Raw genomic sequence first — 19902 nt, forward strand, 5'->3', positions numbered from 1 at the left:
GTCACCAAAAATGAAGTTTTTGCTGCTCTCAATTCCATGAAACCTTACAAAGCCCCTGGACCCGATGGTTTCCACTGCATTTTCTTCAAACAATACTGGCATATTGTTGGTGATGACATCCACCATCTTGTCCAAACAGCCTTCCTAACAGGTCATTTTGATCCGGAGATCTCAAACACTCTCATTGCACTAATCCCAAAAATTGATCCTCCCAAAACTTACAAAGATTTCAGACCCATTAGTCTTTGCAATATAGTTTACAAAATCATCACTAAGGTTTTAGTTCATCGACTGCGGCCTCTTCTTAATAATATTATTGGCCCCTATCAAAGTAGTTTCCTACCTGGTAGGGGCACATCTGATAACTCAATTGTTTTGCAGGAAATTGTCCACTTCATGAAAAGATCCAAAAGAAAGAAGGGATGTGTAGCTTTCAAGCTTGACTTGGAAAAAGCGTTTGACAATGTTAATTGGGAGTTCCTCAACTCTTGTCTACATGATTTTGGTTTTCCAGACATTACCATCAAGCTTATCATGCATTGTGTCTCCTCAGCCAACTACTCTATCTTATGGAACGGAAACAAGATGCCTCATTTCAAGCCCACTCATGGACTTAGGCAAGGTGACCTGCTTTCTCCCTACCTCTTCATCCTGTGTATGGAAAAGCTTTCAGTTGCTATTCATGATGCTGTTCTTCAAGGGAGGTGGGAACCGATTCACATCACTAATGACGGGCCTCAGATATCCCATCTTCTCTTTGCTGATGACGTTCTTCTTTTTACTAAGGCTAAAAGCTCCCAACTTCACTTCATCACCAGTTTATTTGACAGGTTCAGTCGAGCATCAGGTTTGAAAATTAATATTTCCAAGTCTAGAGCATTATATTCTTCTGGCACCCCAAATGGCAAAATCAATAACCTCACTGCTATTTCTGGTATTCAAAGCACAACTTCTCTTGGCAAGTACTTGGGTTTTCCAATGCTTCAGGGTCGGCCTAGAAGAAATGATTTTAACTTTATTATTGAAAAAATGCAAACCAGACTTGCATCTTGGAAGAATAGACTCCTAAACAGAACAGGTAGACTGACTCTAGCAACTTCTGTTTTATCCTCCATCCCTACTTACTATATGCAGATTAATTGGCTTCCTCAGAATGTCTGTGATAGTATAGACCAAACAACCCGTAATTTCATCTGGAAGGGCTCTAATAACAAAGGGATCCACCTAGTCAATTGGAAAACAGTTACTAGACCGAAGCATATTGGTGGCTTGGGTGTTCGCTCAGCAAGAGATGCTAATACTTGTCTGCTTGGGAAACTTGTTTGGGACATGGTTCAATCCACCAATAAGTTATGGGTGAATCTCCTCTCTAATAAGTATTCAACCGGTCCTTGCATGCTTGATGCCAGAGTGACTAGCAGCAGCTCCCCTTCATGGTCTTCCATAGTTCGAGCCAAAAACATTCTCAAAGCCGGTTATACTTGGCGTGCAGGAGCGGGCACTTCCTCTTTCTGGTTTAGCAATTGGAGCTCTCATGGTTTACTTGGTTCCCTGGTCCCTATAATCGACATTCATGATCTCCATCTCTCTGTCAAAGATGTCTTCACATCTGATGGCCAGCATACTGATGTTCTCTACACCAATCTTCCTCAACACATAGCGGACACCATCAACAATTCTCACATGAGATTCAATGCTCATATTGAAGATGCTCTCATTTGGAACCATAACAAGAATGGCGTTTACACTACCAAAAGCGGGTACTCCTGGCTTCTCTCCCTCTCAGAAACAAATAGTAATGATACTTCTTGGTCTTGGATTTGGCGGCTGAAAGCTCCTGAAAAATACAAGTTCCTAATTTGGCTTGCCTGTCATAATGCAACCCCTACCTTATCCCTGCTTCATCGCAGAAATATGACAGCCTTAGCAATTTGTTCGCGTTGTGGAGAGAATGAAGAAACTTTCTTGCATTGTGTCCGTGACTGCAAATACTCCACAGCGATCTGGCACAAAATTGGTTTCGATAACACTGCTTTCTTCACTGAGGGTTGTGCGCAAGTCTGGCTTAAGACCTTCTCTTCTGGGCCTCGCGCAAGCAGCTTCCTCGCCGGTCTTTGGTGGTCTTGGAGGCACCGCAACATGATGTGTATCAGCAATGAAACTTGGCCTTTATTTCGGATCAGTTTCCACATTCAGGATTCAGTAAATGTTATTGAGGCTAGTTTCAAAAAGATTAACGCCACCCCTCTCGACCGCATGGTGAGATGGAATCAAAATAATCATCTTTGTCACATCCTCAATGTGGACGGGAGTTGCCTTGGTTCTCCAACTCGTGCTGGATTTGGTGGTATCATTCGAAACAACGCTGGTTTCTACCTCTCTGGTTTCTCTGGCTTCATTCCGGATTCGAAAGACATCCTGTTAGCTGAACTCACTGCTCTTCACCGCGGCTTTCTCTTGGCTGTAGCTATGGGAATAGAGGATTTAGCTTGTTACTCGGACTCCCTTCTCTCCATTAATCTTATTACAGGCCGAGCATCAAATGTCCATGCCTATGCTGTCCTAATTCAGGATATAAAGGACCTCCTATCTGCTCACAATTTCTCCGTTCATCATTGTCTTCGTGAAGGAAACCAATGTGCGGACTTCATGGCCAAATTGGGAGCCTCATCGAATGAAGAATGCTTAGTCCATGCTTCTCCTCCTCATGAGCTTCTTGTTTTAATTAGAAATGATGCCATAGGAACCTCTTTTCCTAGAGCTTAGGCTTCTGTCTTTGTTTTTCCTCTCTCTTTTTTTTTTGTTTTTGTTTGATTTTAGCCTTGTTACCAAAAAAAAAAGAATACAATACAGACATACCTGACATCGAGTTCGAGTGTCACTTTCATAAGCCAAAAAAATGAGGGTTTACTAAAAAAAGAAAAAAAAATAGCTGATTGATTTATAAAAGTGATTTGTTAGTTTATTAATGAGAAATGTTAACCAATGTCCCCGGGACACTGGTTAAGGCCTATAAATGGTAACTTATCATGAAAATATGTGTAATCAAAGCATCAAAAATCGAAATCTTTGACTTTTTTATAAAATAATTTTTTTTTTTGGATTCCTTAAAGAGTGCCCCGGGGCACTTGTTAACAAGACCCTTTATTAATTTATAAAGAACAAAAGTACCAATTTGCCCCCAAAAAATATATTAAAAAATGGTTAAATATGTTTTTGGTCCCTATAAATATGTCAACTTTTCGTTTTAGTCCCTCTAAAATTTTCCTTCAACTTTTAGTCCCTATAAAATTTTCAATCTTCACTTTTGGTCCCTCTTTTAAAGTAAACTCATATGTAGAATTCATATTATTTAATAAAGTTTTCCTGAAAAATTCAAAATATTATAAAAATCACTCCAAAAAAAAAATTCAGAATTTTTTAACGAAACATGAATTTAATATGAATTTTTATATTTTTTACGGTTGATAATTCATATTTAATTTATGTTTTGTTGAAAAATTCTAATTCTTTTTAGGAAATTTTTTTAGAATACTTTACACATTTCTGCACAATTTCATTAAAAAATACAAAAATTAAGTTAAATATAGGGACCAAAAGTAATGATTGAAAATTTTATAGAGACTAAAAGTTGAAGGAAAATTTTAGAGGGATTAAAACCAAAAGTTGACATATTTATAGGGACTAAAAACATATTTAACCCTATTAAAAAATGACAAAAAACATCATTTTTTTATTACAAGAAAAACACTTCATCATTCTTGTGTTGCCGAATCTGTTAAGTTGCTTGTCATCTTTGTGATTTCGAGAAGCGTAAGCAAATATCAATGGCAGACAAACCAAGTCGATCGCTGATTCTATACGGCGATGGCTTAGCCCGTTTCATCGATCCATCATCTTCTCACACAAACCTTCATTCCCTCGCTTCTCTCTCTTCCTGCGCTTTCTTAACTCTCTCCAATTCCAATCCCTCAGGTTCCTTTCTCTCTTCTCTTTTTAATCCAACCCACACTTCTTTCTTAATCAATTACTTGTTTTCTTTAATTCACTTGATTTTATGTAGTTTTCAGAAACCGAGGATGATAGAATTGTTAGAGAATTCGCATTGCTTCTTGATGCATCCCAAATTCATGATGAACAAACCTTACCCAATAGGTATTTTCTTTTATATCATTCATTTTTTTTACAATGTTATTAGCTGATGTAAATAGTTTTACACCGTCATCCAATCAAAATCATCAAGAAAATTTTGTGTTAACTAAATTATATAATATGACAACAATCAATTGTTGTATTGGTGAAATTCGATATTTATAGCGAATTATTAAGCTATTAACTCTTGTCTGAGTTACTATTGGAGTAACTTGATCCCTCCTCGTTTAAAAACGAAGAAGTATTTTACAGGGTTAAAGTGTAATGGGTATGATATTTTAGGTACTAAAAACATTGTTTTTTTCAATTAGATTTGTTGCTGTTTTGTGAGATTACTGTGTCACATGAAACTTTTGCATTCTTTTCTTTGAATATAGGTTTATGGGAATGAAAGCTGCTATAATGACCAACCATTCAGGGTTGAAATCTTTTAGTACCAAACTTGGCTTCAGTGTTGTTCAGTTGGATGAGTTGGTGAAACAACATGCTTCTGAATCACAAGACACTGATATTGTGGCTGTTGAGATTCTCAAGTTGCTTGGCTTTCAAGAAGGGAAGGTTTTAGACAATAGCCAATTTGATCTTGTTTTCCTTCATGTTGGAGCTGGTGAAAAGGACAATGGTAGTGAACAAAATGCTGATGTGGAGTTTGTGGATGCATTGGTTGGTGCAATAATGAGACAAGCGCAGCCGGGATCTGATGTTGGTTCTCGCATGCACTTGTCTGTTGTCATGAGCTATGGCAAGGTCTTGGAGGATGATGAGTCCAGGTTTTCAGTGTCAAAGAAGGTTGATGAGAAGGACTCTTGTTTTTCCACACTGTATCCTTTACAAAGTTATGCTATGAAAGGAGGAGTTCCTCGCAAGGATGTGAGGTAATTTAAGCTAGCTTTTGGTAGATAGGTTATAATGGGATAAAACTGAACATATGGTTTCCGTTTCATGTTTGGTGAATATTAAAAAGTTTACTTTATAGATAGATCATGAGAGATGATTGAAAAAACTGAGTGGTTCCGTTTGATTCCACTGAAAATGTGGACCCAAAGAAAACATATACCTGTGTTGTGTATCAAACACTTTTGGCGTGACTCGCAAGGATATGTTCAGTTTTATCTAATTGTTGTGTACCAAACACAAAGTGCAATTAATGATATCGCTATCAATAATCCTTGCTTTCTTTCTTTTTGGATTGTCTTGCATATTTACCTCCATACCAAATGATGCAGGCACCATTCGCCAATGTTAATTGCTCAATTGCAACATGCTGTGACTCGCAAGGATAATGTACAGAGGTTTTCCTTCCAAGATTTCATGGAGGTTTGTTTTGAAATTTTACTCACAAGCTCATAGTTTATTACAAACAGTCTTTTGATTTTTGCTTTGCTGCAGGCCTTATTACGAGGCCCTATTATGTTTCTTTTTCTTAATGTTTGTTCTTTGTCCATTCGCTTTAAACCTTTGACATTTCCAAATTATTGACCAACGAGATGTGTGCTTGAGTGGTTATGCCAATATACCACATACAATTGATTCTGTAAGCGTTAGCAGTTATTGTAAGGCATCATTGTTGGAGCATAAGTATGCTAGCAAGTCAATTACTGATGTTATCTATGATATCATTACTTTTAGTTTTAAAGATTAATGAGGCTTAGAATTTCCCTAGTGTTTGGCTTGTTAAGTGACATTGTAATGATCCATTACTGTATTATTCCTTCGCTTTACATGTTTCCTTTTTCTTGTTATGCAGAATGGTGGAAATCTCACAATACCAGCAGATAGGTTCTTGCACGAGATAGCTTTTAAGATGTGGAAAGCTCCAAAATATGGAGCTTGATCCCCATCCCCCCCTCCTTTTTCAAACTAAGCCTCTTGCCATAGCTGCAGAGGTATTTGAATATGTACTAGGTGGTCCACTGATGCCGATTAACATGTTTGTTTCCGTTACTTCGTGTGATAACCAAGATTTTGATGATTGTCACCTATCTCCCCCGCGCTATGTTTGTAATAAAAGCTAATGGTAACACATAATTTGGCACTTTTTTGAAGACCATATTCTTGGTCCAAATTTTTGTACCAAAAAATAAATAAATTAGCATTTCTGTTTTTGAAATTGTAAGGATCGAACAATGTAATCCCCTCAAATTTACAAAATAACAATCCAGTCCTTTAAATTAAAGAACTTTAGTCAATTTAGCCTCTACACCAAAATATCACAATAAGAAATATTCCCCAAAAGCAATAAATTTCTATTTTATTTTTGGTTCAGATATTAAATTGAGTTCGTCATCTGGATTTTGTACTGTATATTGTGTTAGTATGCATATAAAACTCCTCATCTTGTTGACAATGCAGCGAATAAAAATAATTTACGTCTAAAAATTGAACGGCAACAAACTGAAAATTGGAGACCATTATTATCACTTAAGAAACCAGAAGGACCACTTAAATGGGTGCAGTGAGCTTTATGTGAAGAGTGATCACATCACATCCTTGCAGAGAGGTAATTCCTTTTTCTTTTTTTTACCATTCTTATTTATTTGCCAATAAATAACCTAGAAAAGTAAATTTTCCAAAGCGATTTGAACAAATAGGAAAACTCTAAATTATCTTCTTTTTGTCCAGTCATAATTTGTTTTTGAGGAAATGCAGTTGGATCAAACCAAAAATGCATTTGAATATTAATATAGACCATCAAACTAATTTCATCAACACATGATAATTTATACTTTTATTATAGAAGTAAGTATAAATAGATTCATTTAATTTGCTACAATTTTTAAATAATAAAGGAAATTTTTTTGACACATATACTCGTGTTTGTTACACTTTTATTTTAATTATTGAATTTACTCTTATCTATTTGTTTCACATGTTATTTGTATTGAAAATTGATGATAATTGGAAAGAGAAAAAGTTAGGACGAAAGAGGCAAAACATGTTATTTTCTTTATATATAGTATAGATATAAAGAGAATCAGGGATTTTGAACTGGTTTTTTTGTTATTCCAATTATACCATTAAACAAACGGAAGTTTTACCCTGTACCCCTACGTTTTACCCTGTACCCCTACATCTATGCTGTCACCCCTACGTTTTACTTGAATTGCCTACTTTACCCTTCAATATAAAGTTAAAACAATTTCTTTTCATTACCAAAGTTGCCAGTTCACCCTGCAGTGGAAAACTACCGGAAAACACATTCGAAGTTTTCGAAGTAGAGCAAAGCATGAAATCCAGCATCCCTCTAAAAAAATTGTCTTCCTGTCCAGAATCATCAGCTTTTCGTGATAATGAATTTGTCAACATCAATTGTTTGTGTTTCAGTTTGTTTACATGACAGATATGGATTACCGGATTTGATTTTGAATTTGATTTCGGATGAGACAGCGACAATGAGTTTTTTTGTATCAATTTTGAGTTTCAATGGCTTTTTGTTTGCACATCGAACACATTTCCGAATTTGATTTCAGATAACGCTATCGAAGCTTTCTGATTCGGGTTTCAGACAACTTAAACCATCCTTTCCAGTTTATATGTATTTCTGGAAAACTTAATCATTATTTTCCAGTCACCATCCCGTTTTGGATTCAATTGTTACCGTTAACAATGGTTATGGTGAGTATAACGGCGACCTACATTTATTTGATTAATAGTGTATTGACAAAGTTTTTTTATTTAAGAACAATGGTTATGATGAGCAATGAGAAAGGAACCCAGCGAAAGAACTTTTTTTTCAAACACTTTTTCGATACTTCTTTTTATTGTTGCATTATTTGGGATGAAGATTGACATCATTTCAAGTAATCACAACTTCAATTTGTAAAAACTTAAGAGGAAATACAAACTTTTTTTTTGTGATGAAGACTTTATTAATTAAATACTTTTGATAACAATGAAGTCCAAAGCTTCAAAATTGGAATTCTCTTACGTTGTAGACTCTTGTGATGATCGACAGCATTAAAGATTTTAAAAAAATGATTAACGAATTTTTGGAATGGTGTTTCACCACTTTCCAGAAAACAAAGTTACATACAAGAAGATTAAAAAATGTTTATGCGAAATACATACTTGATTGTCATGTGGGGGGTGAACTTCCTTCAAAAAAAAAAATAATCATTCGATATTAAATGGATGGAATATATCAAATCTATAAACTCAAAGAAAATATGCACAAGATGTTTTGAAGATTTTTCTTTTTTGAAATGGATGAATTTTTCTAATGATGGATTATATAGGTGTTATATTTTTTTTTTGAGGGATATAGGTGTTATAATCTTGAAGTTGTTGTAGTTATGTTTTGCTGGGTGAAGTTGATAATGTTTTTTTTTTTTGGTGAACAAAGAGGGCCAAAGCCCAAAAGAAAAGAACACACTACAAAGTCACGCTAACACTCCTAGGCATGCAAGCCCCGGAAAAGTCATCAAAGAGGAGATTCTGGAGCTCTCTAGGTGGAACCTCAAGAATGCTCACATCATACGAACTCTGGTTAAGACTATAACTAGCTAGCCAATCAGCGCATCTGTTTCCTTCACGCCAGGTGTGCATAAAAATAACATGCCATTGTAACTTTGAGAGGTCTTGGATACAACGAACCAAAATAGGGGTATTGCCATTAAGCTTACAACTCCCTATTACCATATCAATCAAAAACTTAGAATCGCTTTCCACTATAAGATTAGTGTATCCTTGTCTTCTCGCCACTTGCATTCCTGTATACATTCCCCACATTTCAGCATGAAGGGCGTCACAAGCTCCAATCCTTTGCGTATACCCCTGAAGCCATTGACCATCCGAGTCCCAAAAAAGACCTCCACACCCTGCAATGTTCAATGAACCCTTGTAAGCTCCGTCGCAGTTAAGCTTGATCCAATCCCTATGCGGATGCTTCTAACCTAACAATTTCAACATTTTTACCACTTGAGCTAGAACTTATGGGACAATATTAAAATATTTATTAAGTAGTAAACTAATAAAATTTAATAGTAATTAAAAAAACAGTAAATGTAAATAGATTTACAATTGTTTTAGTAGATAGTTCAATTTCAATTGTTATTCAGTCTCAATTTGTTTACAACCCTGTACACAGGTGTCTCTTAATTTACTAAGGTTCTCTAATGTTTTGTTTGTTATGTTTTACCATCAATTTTACAAGTTTTTATGTTGCTTTCAATTTAGAGTCGGGCAACCACTTCCAATACCTAACTTTAATATAAATGCAAGTCCACATGGAAAAAATTAAGTTGGTGCAAATTCAATTCTTACTTCTCGTATTTTAGTGATAACAATATAAAAGAAATTCCCTCCCTCAAAAAAAATATAAGAGAATAATTTATTCCCTAAAAAAAGAGAGAATAATTTATCCCGGAAAACAACTATTTTGGTCCTTGGATGTGTACCTCATTGTTATAATGGTCATTGACTCAAGAGAAAAAAATATAAAAAGTCCATAACTCTAAATTTTATTAGCCACTTTAGTCCCCAGCGTTAAATTCGACCGTTAAGTGTACGAAAAATCTAAGCTAGCATTTTTTTTTAACTGACAAGGATGTTGTGACGTGGCATTAGGGACAAAATTGACAGAAACAAAATCGAAATTATCACTTTTGATCCCTAGATCCCAATTCATCTCTCCCTTGTTCAATTTCAAATCTCTAATCCTATTCCTCCTGCTTCCTCCTAGTTCCATCCAAATCACTATAAAAATTCATTCAAAAATGTTAAGGATGGACATAACTTGATTCAAGAACAGAGACTAAGAGTCGTAACGAAAAAAATTTGAAAACCAAAACTTGATGAAACTTTTTAGAGGGACTAAAAACGAAATTTAAGATATTTATAGAGACCAAAAACTTATTTAACCATATTACATTTTAATTAAATTTGAGTGTAAGCGGATATTTTTGGAGGGTAACAAGAAAAATCCTCACATTCTATTTGATAAGAAAGTTTATGAGTTAAACTCCGAGACTCTCAAAGAAAGTCAGACTCAACAAACGATTACATAGCTACTTACATATCATACCGAAACAAATGAAATTGAACTAATAATTTTGCGAGTGAGGCAACTTTTTACGGATAGAAACAATAACAAATTCTCTAATTTTTTCATGCACAAATAAAAACAAATGGACAGTTTTTCTTTTTGGACTCAAAAAAAAAAAAACAAAATTGACATGTTCGTTGTATAATAAACGTACAGCACTTGACATTCGACAAGTCAAAGGAAGATGATACCTTTAGATTAGGAATGAACTGAGATTCTTATCCATATAAGTCAAAAAAATGTTGTTCAAACCTTACTTTTCAACATGGTTGACAATTTCAGATCCTATCATCACATATATACAAGCTTCGGTGCCAAACTATATAGGACATACCTCATTCTACATTACAAACAACAAAGAACACATCTCTAATTTTATTTTTGATATTAATTCAATCACTATGGCAAATCAACCACGATTATCTACAAATGCCATAATCAGCCCTCAATATTGTGCTCCAGGTATGAACCATCATCTTCTTGGAACAATTTTTACTAAGCTGTATCGAAACGTCCATAAACTTATTTGATTAGATGCATCAATATGTATATCCTTGAACCATTTTTATGGTTTGTAATTTCAGGTACACATCCCATTGATTTGATAATCACAACAGAGAGGACTTTGAGAGATAACTTCACTATCAGAGACATCAACGACAACATCATTTTCACGGTTAAAAGTTCTCTGGTAACCATCGTAACACCCCGCCAACACCGGTTCTTATTTGATGCTAATGGAAATCCCATTCTTCATCTCCGTAGATCGGTTCGTTCATCAACTATAGAGATAACTTATTATATAAGAGATGAAATATTAATTAAGTTGCAACATCTAAATGATAGTTACTGCTTTGTTTTTGCAGCTTCTAGCAGCAGATGATTGTTGGAAAGCATTTAGAGGTGAAAGTACAGAGCCAAAGGATCTTATCTTTACTAGGAAACGTTCCATCTTTGATGCAACTAAGGACCAAATTAAATGTGTTTTTGGCAAATAACAACACAGGAGTTTGTGACTTCACTGTCAAAGCAAATTTATCTGGACAATCTTGGAATGTTTACATTGGTGAATCCAACAATGTTGTTGCTCAGGTTTATTTTTTAATATTAGTTTTATGCACAAAAAAAAAAAATGGTAGAAAATTGAAATATCCATGTCACCTAAAGAGTCCCTCTGTTGAGTAGAGTCTCTTAAGAAAGAGTTTTAATATTCAGCAGAGGTGCTTTGTAATAAATCCATAACCAATAACCATATTTTTATTGTGATTATTGCAGATAAATAAGAAGCTTGGCACTATTGTTAGCAGGGAAAAGTTCATGGTCACTGTGTCCCCAAATATCGATTATGCATTCATTGTGGCTCTAATTGTGACCTTTGATTAACAACCTACAAGAACAATGATAGTTCACACGTTTCAGATGAGCTAATGTTACATATCACTTCAGCTTCAAGTTATGTATTTTTTGTTTCTTCATGTCATGAAATGTAAAGATATATATTCTAACCGAACTTACATATAAGCAAAAAGTATTTGGTCTGAAATCTTAAGCTGTTAAACACTTCAAAATGCTTGCATATTGTTGTTGTTAATACTAATGACTAGAAATACCGACATTTGGAACGGCTTATTGAACAAGCAAAACACATTCTAATTTTTGAAAAAGTAAACTAGGGGTGAATAATTGTTTTATACAAAGCTAGTTAAAAGTGAAAATGACCAACTAGAGGCATTTTCTAAGCATAGGCTCGTTTATAATCTTAACTGATTTTGTTCCTTTTAATCATACTAACATATGTTCCGTTTAATGGAACAGACTAATCCTGTAAACATCAGGTGTACTGATATGTATTTAATTTTCATTCCAACAAAAGAACACACATGCTTGGTTGAATTTAATGATAGCATTGAATCTCACGGACCTCATCAATCACAGTTAAATTGAATTAGAACCAATGAGGGCGTATAAAAATATAACATGGACTATAGAAAGATAACAAAATAAAGAGAAAATGATAGTAACACAACTGAAAAAATAAAAGACACTACTTAATAGAAAATCAAGTTGAATAAAGAGAAATTGTATGAAAGAAAATAAATCCAAAGATCATAACTAATTAGATACAACTTCTGAAAAGCACTAACAATCTACTAATTAAACGTGGCCGCACATAGTAGTATTGGTTGGACTACATAAAATTTCCATGCTGCAACATCAGTTCCAAGGCACAACATTTGTCCCACAAGATCGAAATGTGTCTGAGTAGGAAATCAAACGAAGGTTGAATCGACAATTGTGTTCGCATATTTCCTCGACCATCATAAATCTTTCTTCATTCAAACCACAACTATAAACTTTTTCCTCAGTAGCAAAAACCAAGAGATCACCATTCATAACCGTAAATCCGGTAACTTGAGGATCTTTTTCTTGTAACCCTAGTCCTCTCACTCTAACTTTCAAAACCTTTTTCCATGAACTCGACTTGTAATCTTTTAAAAACCAAACAGTAAAAATTGATTTTTTTAATAATTTCACCAAACAAATTGATCGTTTCGAACTTGACACCTTACCCCAATTGAATATGCTCATATTACACATGGTATGACAACCTCTAATGGCTTCTCTCGGCAACCTCAGCATTGTCGAGTTTCCATTCTCTAGATGATAAGACATTATGTATGGCTTGTAAAAAGGACTAGATTTTGCAAAATAATGAGAACAATCTGAAATAACATGAATGGCTTTGTTGTGAAACACGTACATGTCAAAGTTCATGTTTCTTCCGCCAGCAAGGAAACCATTATCCATTGTTTTCCACACACCTTCCTTTTCATGATAAACACTGCATGTATAGCAATTGGATGACCATTCCATTGGATTTTCAAAAAGAAACACCTTGTAGTCATCTGAAGAGCAATCTAACATGATGTTTATATTAGCAAAATCATGATTTCTTTGAAGTGACTCTGGGGTAGGAATGAAAGACCTACACTTGGTGATTGGATTAAATATGAAAAACTCAATTGGACCATGATCATTAATGGTTTTGCAAAGAAGCAAACCATTACTTGAACCTAAGATACCGGTTGAATTTGATAGGAGTCTAAGAACCTTCTTAGGAACACCAGAAGATTGACTGTCTTCAGGTAGAGGATGTAACTCGACTTGTTTTTCGTACTTTTGGATTATCCGTTCCGGTTGGATGAAGAGGCATGTGTCATCCCTCCCCAATAAATTACGAGACTGCTTTCTTTTGAAAACAGTTTCTTTTGGAAATCCAGAGACTGAGTTGCAACTTGAGTCAAGCTTGCAAACGCTCTTTGCCGGTAGCCATGAAAATATCTCAAAAGCAATATCTTGAGGGACTTCCATGGTGTTGTTGAAAAGGATTAAGAAAAGGAGGAATATAGGAAGAACAGAAAGTGGGTTGATGGGTGAAAGAAGAGAAGGAAGAGAAGAACAACGAATAGTATAAGTTTGTAGCTTTGAGGAGAAGGCGTGTATTTATAACTACGAAGCCCTAGCTTTATATCACTTAAGTAATGCTTATTAAGTAACAAATCTTTTTTTTTTTTTTCCCTTCATAAAATTAGGAACAAATCTTCTCACAAAATATTTCCTTCAAAATCTTTTGTAACAAATTTTTTTCTTTGAAAATAACCCCTTTCCAAATCTCAAGAAAAAACCAAGATATGCTTATAATGAAATAGAAGAAAAAAATTGTAACAAACTTTTGCTTAGAGAATTTTTTTTTAACAAACTTGGAAATCAAAATAAATAATCACATTTAATCTCTCCTCTCCTTTTTCAAACGGTGATACTTTTTTAAAAAAAAAACAAGACATAAGAAGATTTAGTTCTTTTTTCTTTCAAAAAGGATTTAGTTCTTTTTCCCATAGAAAAAGATTGAGTTCGTTTTTTAGAGCAAAAAGATTTAGTTAAAAAAAGATTTAGTTCGTTAAAAAACTATTTGACCAATTTAAAAGAAAATAATAAAAAAAAACCGTGACCAATATTTTTTTTTTTGAAACTATAGCCACTTGTTTTTTTTATAAAAAAATTGGATGAATTCATCTATCTATAACAATATATAAAGATGGTTTTTTCTTTCTATCATTTTTACGCTTAATTTTTTTTTTTTACTATTTTATCTTTTTTATAATACTCCATCCGTTTCAAAATGAGTGTCGTTTTAGGGTTTACACACATATTAAGAAATGCAATGATTAAAAGAAAAAGAATGATTATTTTACCAAATTATCCTTATTAACTATTGGTTAGTTTTAAAAGTAATATTTTGGAAGTAGCGTGCAGAGTATTAATTGGAGGGTACAATTGAAAAGAAAAAGTTATTATTGCATTGGAAACTGAAAGCGACACTCATTTTGAAACGGAGGGAGAATTATTTAACAATTAATTTAAAAAATAGTGTCTAAGAAATATAGTGTCCCAATGAGGTTAGATCATCTGGTAGGGGCGTTGGATTATAGTATATGTGTGTGTGAGTGTGTGTGAGATAGAGAGTGTGCACGTATGAGCCACCCATCTATCTGCTAGTCTTTTTTTTGTGGTGTCCGGGATTTGAATGCTAGACCTTGCATATATTATGCATTGTCCTTTACCAACTGGGTCAAGCTAACGAGGACATCTATCTGCTAGTCTTACTATACATAAAAAGAATAGGGAATTTAGGCTGCCTTTTTCATTATTTAAATTATACCCTTAAATAAAATTTTCTATAATAATGTTAGATTGTAGGGTCACTCAAAAAGATAAGAATTAATATCATACGTGCTATATTGTGTTAGTTATTGAAAAAGATAAACATGGTTTGTTGGGTTTATTATGATTTGAATGTCACAAATATTTTTTTTTTGAATAAAAAAGTCACAAATATACATATTTTTTAAAACTATTTTGTACATATAATTTCACTTTTAATATATATTATGTAAAATTTTAATTAAAAAATTACTCAAATCTCATGATAATAAGAACAATCCAGACGGATATCTTATTAAAAAAAAAGGAACAATAAGAGAGCTTATTTTAATTTATTTACGAAAATTATTTGAATGTGGTATATGCTAAAAATTTATAATGATATTCGATAATATAAATATTCAATTAATCGCAATAGAATAGGAAACAAGCAATCATGCTAATCGTCTTTCAGCTAGTAAGAAATAAAATGAGTTTATAATACTGTTTTTTACTATTTTTTTGAAGATGCCAAAAAATTTATAGATAACAAATGCATTATATATATATATATATATATATATATATATATATATATATATATATATATTTTATAACAAAGTTTTTTATCTACCATTAGCATTCTGACGGGTTCGTTTGATTGCTCTTTTTATTGGACTATTTTGTATAAATTTTAAACAATAACTTTATCGATACCAATGTAGTTGAGATAATTATTGATGCCAATGTAATTGAGATAAAAAAGAAAGGATTTCATTGATCATATTAGTTCTGGGACAATGAACATTAACAATAAAAGCTTCTTACATTTCTCTATCTGACACTCTCACTAAGAAAGCTTCTTACATTTCTATTTATAAGTTTGTTATTGTAAAAGCTTTTAATGGTAATTAATGTTCATCATCCCAAAACTAAGATGATCAAGAAGGTCGATCCTCTCGCATACTCCAATCTATAGTTGGACTATAATGCGTCCTTTTTATAAGGTTTCACAATTAATAATGGAAATTCTATTGCTCTTCTTCATGCTCAACTTCTAGGTGCAATCAATGCAATTGAGATAGTTTACAAAAAGGGTTGGCATCATTTTTTGTTGGAACCAGACTCTTAGCTGGTTAACTTGTCTTTCAAGTCTTCTTCCACTGTTTCTTGGCAGTTAAGAAACTGTTAGATGAATTGTATGGAATTTGTTAGATACATGTACTTCATAGTTTCTCATATATATAGTGTATGGTATTGTGTATATATATAGCGATGAATTGTGTATATTTACTCCATACCAAATGATGCATGCACCATTCCCCATGTTAATTGCTCAATTGCAACATTCGTGACCGGCAAGGATAATGCACGAAGGCTTTCCTTCCTAGATTTCATGGCGGTTTGTTTTTAGATTTTACTTCAGGTTTTATTCACAAGTTCTAATAAACAAATATTATTGATGATTTGATAAATTGAATTTTTGACAAGAAAAAAAAAACAAAAACAAAAAATTCAATTAGGCGCCATAAAAAACCAAACAACCAATCACATTAATGCTCGTATTTTTGCAAGTAAGAAATAAAATGAGTGTGATAATACTTTTTTGAAGAAGCCAAAATTTTTATAGATAACAAATGTGATTGTATTTTATTATCTTTTTTAATATAAGATAAGGTTTTTTATCACCCACAAACATTCAGACGAGTCTGTTTGTCTGTTCTTTTTGTTTTATAGGATATTCATTTTTAAATACAAAAATATATTTGGTCCCTGTAAAAACATAGAGCTATATATGCTTGCTTGTATTTTCAATCTCATGAAATACAAAATGCTTGTGTATTTAGTCTATCAAATTAAACTTAAAACATTTTATTTAAATAAAGGACTGATTAAGTCACTCTGGAAATAACTCAGCGTCGAGTTAAGTTACTTTGTTTAATAACTAATATAAATATTGAATTTCACCATCCAATTGTCAAACAAAATATTTTCATTGAGTTGATCAGCTCCATAAAATTTCAAAACTATTTTATTGAATGTATAATATAATACATTTTTCAAGCATATAAGTAAATGGCGATTAGAAGATTATATAGATACAAATTTTATATTTATAGAAAGTATTGTTTATTTAATCAATAATATAATGCGACAATATTCAACGGTTGGATTAATGAAATTCAATATTATACTAACCAACCATTCAAGGTTGAAATCTTTTAGTACCAAACATGGCTTCAGTGTTGTTCAGCTGGATGAGTTGGTGAAAACACACATAATTCTTAATCACAACACAATGTTGTGGCTGCTGAGCTTCTTAGGTTGCTTGGCTCTCAAGAAGGTAAGGTTTTAGACAAAAGTCCATTTGATCTTGTTTACCTTCATGTTGGAGCTGGTGAAAAGGTCGATGGTAGTGAACAAAATGCTAAATTGCTAATGTGAAATGTGTGGATGCATTGGTTGGAGCAATGATGAGACAAGTGCAGCCAGGATCCAATGTTGGTTCTCGGCTGCACTTGTCTGTTGTCGTGAGCTATGGCAAACAGGTATTCAGTGTCAAAGAGAACTGATGATAAGGGCTCTTGTCTTTCAGTGCTCTGTCCTCTACAAAGTTATGCTATGAATGGAGGAATTCCTCTCAAGGATGTAAGGTAGTTTAAGGTAGCTTTTGGTATATAGGTTATAACGGGATAGCAGAGAACATACAGTTTCTGTTTCATGTAATTGGTGGTAATTAATAAGTGGAATAGATCATAACGATGATTTAAAAAGCGAGTGGTACATTTTGATTCCACTTTATAAGTGAAACCGAAGAAAAATAGATAAGTTACAGATATGTTTGTTCTCAATACGTAAACGTTAGTTCATATTGGTTAATTTGGTAAGCAGCAGGGATTGAACCCTGCACTTCCTTCTAAATACTCCTTCATTGTCGCAAATGCTATCAGATATGTTAATTGGTCTATTTGTCTGAGACCAATTTTAGATTATTTACTACTTTACGAAAGCTTTTGCATTAAGATAAGTGAGTGGTTCTCCACAAACGAAAATATTAGCTTTTAGATGTTTATGGAGAAGTTAAATATCATGAGAAAGCTTTCGAAAATTTGAGATGCAAAAGCTGTTGGAATATTGGTGTGAAGATGGAAAGAAATTGAAAGGTTGGAAGATTAAACACCAAGTAATTAAACTTTGATCTAGTGTTGTGTGAATTGAAAAAATAGGGTGTGGGGATCCACATAAAATAGAACACACACATTAGTAGTGTTTAAATAGTGGTATTTAATTTTAAATACCCGATAATGATGAAAATAATAGTAATTATTATTTTTAATTTATGGATATCACTCCCCATAATTTTAGTTTATGTTGGTTGTGATAAGATTGAGAATCCAACAGAATTTCCTATCTTTCCTTCATTAGTGGATTTGTTTCTTTTTTGAACTTATCCAATTAGTTTGTTACTTGAGCTGATCTGTGGGTTGCTTAATTTTTAAGTTTACTTAATTCTTAAGTTTCTCCAAATTAGTTACAAACTCTCCCTATAAAAGGAGAGCTCACCTAGTTCAAAAATCACACCAAAGAGTTTCATTGAGTTGTCGGGAACTCTTTCTCTCTTCTCCCTTTCTTGACTTGTGTTGACGAGTCTTTCTTCTCTTCATCTCCTTTTTCTGTCCCTTCGGAATTAAGAGTGTTCTTAAGACCATAGTCCCTTTTCGGTTTAATGTCCCTTCGGAATTAAGAATGGTCTTAAGTTCATAGCCCCTTCGATATTTTTATGTCCTTCGGAATAAAAAATAATTTAAGATTATAGTCCCTTTTTCGGTATAATGTCCCTTCAAAATTATGAATGATCTTAAAATATATTCTTCTTCAACTCTTGAAGAAGTTAGATGTTGGAATGGTGTAAAACCATATTTGAGTGATCATAGTATCATAGTTGGAGAAGTTAATAATTAGAATGGTGGTAACATCATATTTGAGTGGTCTCAGTACCATAATAGAGTGGTAACAGTACCATATTAAAGTGGTTTCAGTATTAAAGAGTGGTCTTAGTATCATATTTGAGGGTGTAATTCTCGAACGGTTTTCTACAGTGCAGTAGTTAACCGCACAGTTGTAGTTGGGCTTGTTTTATCCTGGAGGCGGCGTGGTTGATAGTCTACCTTGCACAATTTTGGGCAGTGCCACGAAACGTCTTAAAAGAGAGCGACCTGGTCGTGACTCAACCTAGTAACAACTTCGATAGATAATAAAATTTGGAAATCCAAATACAACAGTTTGGAAATCCAAAAGCAACGAAAGCTAATTTCAATATATACGAGAAATTATTGTTTAAAATATTCATAGTTTTTACAAGATTATTTTGATAAAAGTGTTTGTAGAGAAGTTTGTCTAAACTGTCTAATGTGTTTTGTTTTGTTGTGTGTGTACCAAACACTAAGTGCAGTAGTTAATTTTTTTTTTTTTTGAATCAGAGTGCAGTAGTTAATGATATCATTGTCAGGGGCAATCCTTGCTTTCTTTATGTAGGTTTGTCTTCAGATTTTACTTCATATTCTATCCACACATTTATAGTTCATTTCAATGAGTGTTTCTGCTAATATACAATTGATAGATTTTACTTCATATTCTATCGACACATTTATAGTTCATTTCAATGAGTGTTTCTGCTAATATACAATTGATTCTACTGTCTTATGCAGTTCTTGTAAAACATCATTGTTAGAGCATAAAAAGGCTAGAAACTTTTACTGATTCTATCTTTAAATTTATTACTTTAATTTTAAAGATGAACAGTACTTGAAATTTATCCGGTGGTAGCGTTGTTAAGTGACACCGTAATGACTCATTAATGTATAATTGCTTCACTTTATATGTTTTCATTTTTTTCTCTCGTTATGTAGGATGGTGGAAATCTTAAAATACCAGATTGGTTCTTGCATCAGATAGCCTTTAAGATGTAGAAAGCACCAAAATATGGAGCTTAATTCCCACCCCCT

The 19902-nt window shown here is 33.3% G+C and overlaps 2 protein-coding genes and 1 pseudogene across 3 annotated transcripts; 2 read left to right on the plus strand and 1 right to left on the minus strand.

Annotated features, from left to right (window-relative positions):
* Nucleotides 1-3763: 3763 nt before the first annotated feature.
* LOC146952228 (rhomboid family protein) lies at nt 3764-6262 on the plus strand. Its single transcript, XM_085700227.1, has 5 exons — nt 3764-3975; nt 4071-4155; nt 4530-5027; nt 5379-5469; nt 5900-6262. The coding sequence occupies exons 1-5, from the start codon at nt 3828-3830 to the stop codon at nt 5984-5986; spliced, it is 909 nt and encodes a 302-aa protein (XP_085556353.1). The 5' UTR covers nt 3764-3827; the 3' UTR covers nt 5987-6262.
* Nucleotides 6263-10516: 4254 nt separating this feature from the next.
* On the plus strand, nt 10517-12067 carry LOC146952229 (protein LURP-one-related 15-like; annotated as a pseudogene). The gene is made up of 4 exons (XR_015005507.1): nt 10517-10657; nt 10780-10964; nt 11062-11287; nt 11471-12067. The product of XR_015005507.1 is annotated as a protein LURP-one-related 15-like (transcript).
* Nucleotides 12068-12383: 316 nt separating this feature from the next.
* Nucleotides 12384-13567, minus strand: LOC146952230 (uncharacterized). Its single transcript, XM_085700256.1, has one exon. The coding sequence runs from the start codon at nt 13565-13567 to the stop codon at nt 12410-12412; it is 1158 nt and encodes a 385-aa protein (XP_085556382.1). The 3' UTR covers nt 12384-12409.
* Between the last annotated feature and the right edge of the window lie 6335 nt (nt 13568-19902).

Source organism: Medicago sativa, chromosome 1 (assembly GCF_051527215.1).
Source record: "Medicago sativa cultivar Bolivia chromosome 1, Bolivia_mono, whole genome shotgun sequence".
Taxonomy (NCBI): Eukaryota; Viridiplantae; Streptophyta; class Magnoliopsida; order Fabales; family Fabaceae; genus Medicago; species Medicago sativa.

What these genes read in the sequence shown, in the direction of transcription:
- LOC146952228 (XM_085700227.1), top strand. Translation starts at nt 3,828, where the DNA reads ATGGCAGACAAACCAAGTCGATCGCTGATTCTATACGGCGATGGCTTA. An exon ending in GAACAAACCTTACCCAATAG is followed by an intron (nt 4,156 to 4,529) that starts GTATTTTCTTTT and finishes CTTTGAATATAG; the next exon opens with GTTTATGGGAATGAAAGCTG. An exon ending in GTTCCTCGCAAGGATGTGAG is followed by an intron (nt 5,028 to 5,378) that starts GTAATTTAAGCT and finishes CAAATGATGCAG; the next exon opens with GCACCATTCGCCAATGTTAA.
- LOC146952230 (XM_085700256.1), bottom strand. Translation starts at nt 13,567, where the DNA reads ATGGAAGTCCCTCAAGATATTGCTTTTGAGATATTTTCATGGCTACCG.